This window comes from Cyprinodon variegatus, unplaced genomic scaffold (genome assembly GCF_000732505.1).
Source record: "Cyprinodon variegatus isolate N-32 unplaced genomic scaffold, C_variegatus-1.0 Scaffold244, whole genome shotgun sequence".
NCBI classification, from domain to species: domain Eukaryota; kingdom Metazoa; phylum Chordata; class Actinopteri; order Cyprinodontiformes; family Cyprinodontidae; genus Cyprinodon; species Cyprinodon variegatus.
In genome coordinates, this window is record NW_015150697.1 from 601102 (window position 1) to 605248 (window position 4147).

The window sequence follows — 4147 nt, forward strand, 5'->3', positions numbered from 1 at the left end:
GTGAAGGACCGCTGGCTATGATAGCGATTTTTCTGTTTTATTTGGCAAAATGTACATTTGATTTGTCTTTATCTGACTGTGTTAAATATTATTCCCCCACTAAACGAAAAAAAGGCAGAATTTATTCTTAAATAGAGACTATTAATAACAGGAGGAGAAAAGCAGCTCCAGATGTGCCGAGCATGTGGTGATGTCACGAATATGCTTCTGTGCCAATTGACCCAGATTTATGCTGCCTGCTCCCGTTCTCTCCGAGTCCAGACTGTCCGTACTCGCGTTCTTATGAATTGAAAAACAGCCACTGATTTCAGACTCGACTTCACACTCTCCTCCTCCTCCTGTAGATTCGACCAATACAGTAAAATGCCAACCAACCAATGGGGCAGAAGTTGACCCTCTAAGACACACAACCTCCTCATTTGCATAATGAAGCAGAAATTTAGACAGAAATGTAAAAACCACAGGCAGAAATAAATAGCGTTGAAGAAATATATAGGGTAAAAAATTACAAAGGAAGAATAATACAGACAAAAATATTATATCATGCACATAAATAAATACTTTAAAAATAAATAATAAATAAATAAAGTTTAAAGATTATAAAGGACAATAAATAAATAAGGTAATTATTACAAAGATGAATAAATAAAGAAGCTAATTAAAAGAGATTCATACATTTATGTCTTGATGTATAATTTAATTTTTACCTACATTTATTTGTTTATTATATTTTGGGAGCAATTAATGGTATGCTTCTTTATTTATTGAGCATTTATTTATTTCTATATTTATTTTTAAATATGGCAGAGTTGGTCCTCCATAAAAGTACTCTGGTGTGATGAATGTTGATGACGGTTCCTATGCCAGCATCATTTATCAATACATTTCCAGTCAGGTCTGCTGTGGCAGTGTGATGCTTTAGGAAACTTTAAACACAGCCAATATTGTGGATATCACTTTAGCATGGACCACCGTGGGTGCACTCTAAAGATGTGTTGTATAATACATACTTTCTATATCATAATAAATATATCTTAGAAAACTTTCTCGATTTCATGATCTTATTGTGAACTATAATGCACTCCCCTCCCTCTTAACACAGGCTGGAAGAAAAGCAAAGAGTCCCTCTGCTAAGGAAGGACACTCAGGAACCGCAGGGATGACATCAGAGCTAGTGATGCTGCCTTTAGAGGAAGAATCCTCAGACTGCTGCGAGGACCTGGAGACGACATATGTTTCAGAAACGGACTTGGATATTACAGAGGTTGAAACTGTTCCTTACACCAGGCATTCACAGCATCCCGAGCCTGGAGAAGAGAGATCAGGATCCACACAGGGTGGCTGTGAACCCATGAAGGACAGTGTACCAGCTGAGAATGAAAGTGAGCAGCCAAAGACGGCTGAAGAGGAGGACGATGCCTTCCAGCTTGTGCGAGAAATATTTTTCACCTGACTGAAAATGATTTACAGAGTTTGTAGGGATTTTTACAACCACTTTAAGAGATTTCACAATATAGTCTGGACTGTTAAAAAACAACCATAAACTTGATCATCAGTGGAAATCAAATTACCCTGACATGAAACACTAAATGGTTCAATTCTGTGAAACAGGTGTGAGGTGGGGGAGGTTTACTTTCACGAGTCGGCCTTAAAGAAAACATTTAGTGTGAACAGTTTTGCTTCTGCACCTGTGCCCTCATTGTGTGGAACTAAAGGAAAACCAAGTCCTCATGGGTTTTAAATGAATCGTTTACTTTAATATCCCACTGAGTGACCTAGTTTGTTTTAGAAAATGCTAAACTCATTAATTAGCACTCATACTGTAGAACACCACTTGCAGTATTATAAGTCCACAGCTCATAAACTACTGTACATGAAAGGAGTAATATAAGGTGTTTTTTGCTTTTATTTGTATTAAGAAATTGTTTGCAAAGATAAACATCACAAAATAAAACTCTTATGTTGAGTTACAGAAGTAGGAAACAGTGATATAAGTTGAATTAAAGTGATGATAATATAAAAGTTATTTCCAAAACTGCTTTCCTATTTCCCATTCAGGAAGCTTTTTTAATTCTGGCGTAGAAAACATGCAAATAGAACCGGACTAACAGGTCTGTCCCTTAGGAATGGTCAGTCGTTTCTAAGCCAAAACAAGGCTTTGTCTTAGTCCATGCTATAAAGCCTCGAATTCAACGCTAATTCTGACATTTTTAAGTGAAAAAAGCTTCCTGGATGGGAAGCGAAACGTCTTCAAACTTGAAAACAAAGTCCAGTGTTTTTGTTTTTTTTTACTTTTTTGGAATGACTATGACCTGGATGACTGAGAATCTTCACTAGCACATGCTAAACAGTGATAATTTGTGGATGGTAAAAAACGGTCAAAGTGAAACCCTTTAAGCTACATCTGTTTGCTTATCACACAATGGAGCATATGATATTTTTTCTTTCTATTATAACCTCATACAGCAAACTGAAAAAGCCTTGCAGCGTAGGCATTTACCTTAGTGGCACTAGCTGTAAGAAGTCTTACATCTACTATCATAAATTGCAGCAACCTAAAAATGTCTGGCTGCAGCTTAATGACAGTGGAGCTACAGATTCTTCTTTTTTCATAAACAAAGTCACATTCATATTTTTCAGCATAACCTTCATGGAAATGTTGCTTTTTCAACTCATATCTTCATCTTATCATCTTTTAAAAAAGATATTATGTCCACATGTCAATTTAATCGATACAACAGTAAATGCAAAAACTCAAAGGGATTTCATCACTTACATCAATGGACAAATAAAAAAGAATTTGAAGGATGATGCAGTCTGAAGTTACTTATTTCCAGTCAGATGTCAGCTTTCTTCCCAAAATCCATGTAAGCACAGTTGTTAGAATTAGCATTGCTTCCACACCCAGACACAAATAAAACCACACTGTCATGTTTTCCAAACTCACGTAGGAGCGAAACCTTATCAAAAACACAATGATGCCTCCCAGAATGAGGAGGCAGGAAGCAGCCTGGAGGGCCAGGCTGCACCAGAGTGTCCCTCTGTCTTTACCATAAGCAGAGAAGAGCAAGCTCAGCAGTGCAAATGCAACCAGTGCAATCGGAACATAAAAACACAGGGGCATCATGGCATAGATGATGGTCCTCCAACTAAAGGAATGTGGGTAGAAATCCCTTTCCTGTTGATCACACAGTGGTTCATCATCTTGACTGTACAGACAGAAAAATGCAGGACCAAAGCGAACTTCTTTGGAGTTGATGAAAACGCCAGCGAAATGCAGCAGCAGGATTTGAAGGAGGATGAGGAGCAGCAGCACACAGATCCCAGACCAGTATAACCGTAGTCTCCTGTTTGAGGGAGCGGCCATGGGGAAGAGCTCTGCACTCTGGATCTACACATTTAAGATAAATAGAGATAAAAACCACAGACAATAATAAGGCACCACTGCAGCTCATAAAATACTTAACTGGGTAATCTGAAATTAACCCACACTGAATGGTGAACCAAATAAAAAATATTATTATAAAAGAATTGTTTAAGGAGCACAGGATATGTAAACAAAAAATTATAAAAAATAGTGAGATTTTCTTACCGATATTATGGCAACATTGTAAGATTTAATACCCCTTCAACTGTAAACATAGTCATATTTAATTGTTCAGTATAAGATATGCGAACACAGAGGCACAAATATGAAAACAAGAAGAAAATCTCCCAGAAAAGCAGCAGGTTGACTTAAGGATTTAATCCAAGAAATATACATAACAACAAACAAACCAACTCCCACAAAATGTAGGTAACTGTATCACGATGCAGGGACACAAAGGTCTGGAAAGCTAAGGAAACTATTTGAACCTATCTGATTGGACTGGAGCTCTTTTTTGAAGAATAACATGAAAACATTTTTTATAGCACAGAGGTTAAGGAAATATACCAAGAAGGACTTGGAGAGGAAATTTGAGCAAAATGTGTTCTAAGAAACAGCACACACTTTTCAGTTCTTCCTTTTTTTATTTGGGAAAATCTTACTTAATTAACACTATACTGTACAAGTGTGCAATGACAAGTTTGTGGCTGAAACTGCAAATAAGTTAAAAAGCACTTCCTCCATACTTTAAAGGTAGAGTGGAGGATTTTCTTATATATA

At 36.9% G+C, this 4147-nt stretch overlaps 2 protein-coding genes across 2 annotated transcripts in view; one reads left to right on the forward strand and one right to left on the reverse strand.

The window, feature by feature from the left end:
- LOC107089216 (modulator of retrovirus infection homolog) overlaps nucleotides 1–2235 on the forward strand; it is a 3681-nt gene extending 1446 nt beyond the window's left edge. Inside the window, exon 3 of the mRNA XM_015381873.1 lies at nucleotides 1103–2235. Coding sequence (XP_015237359.1) covers nucleotides 1103–1453 — 351 coding nt within the window. The 3' untranslated portion in view covers nucleotides 1454–2235. The remainder of the gene's footprint in view (nucleotides 1–1102) is intronic.
- Nucleotides 2236–2281: 46 nt separating this feature from the next.
- The window catches only part of LOC107089228, a 3874-nt gene continuing 2008 nt past the window's right edge, over nucleotides 2282–4147 (reverse strand). Inside the window, exon 2 of the mRNA XM_015381891.1 lies at nucleotides 2282–3391. Coding sequence (XP_015237377.1) covers nucleotides 2828–3391 — 564 coding nt within the window. The 3' untranslated portion in view covers nucleotides 2282–2827. The remainder of the gene's footprint in view (nucleotides 3392–4147) is intronic.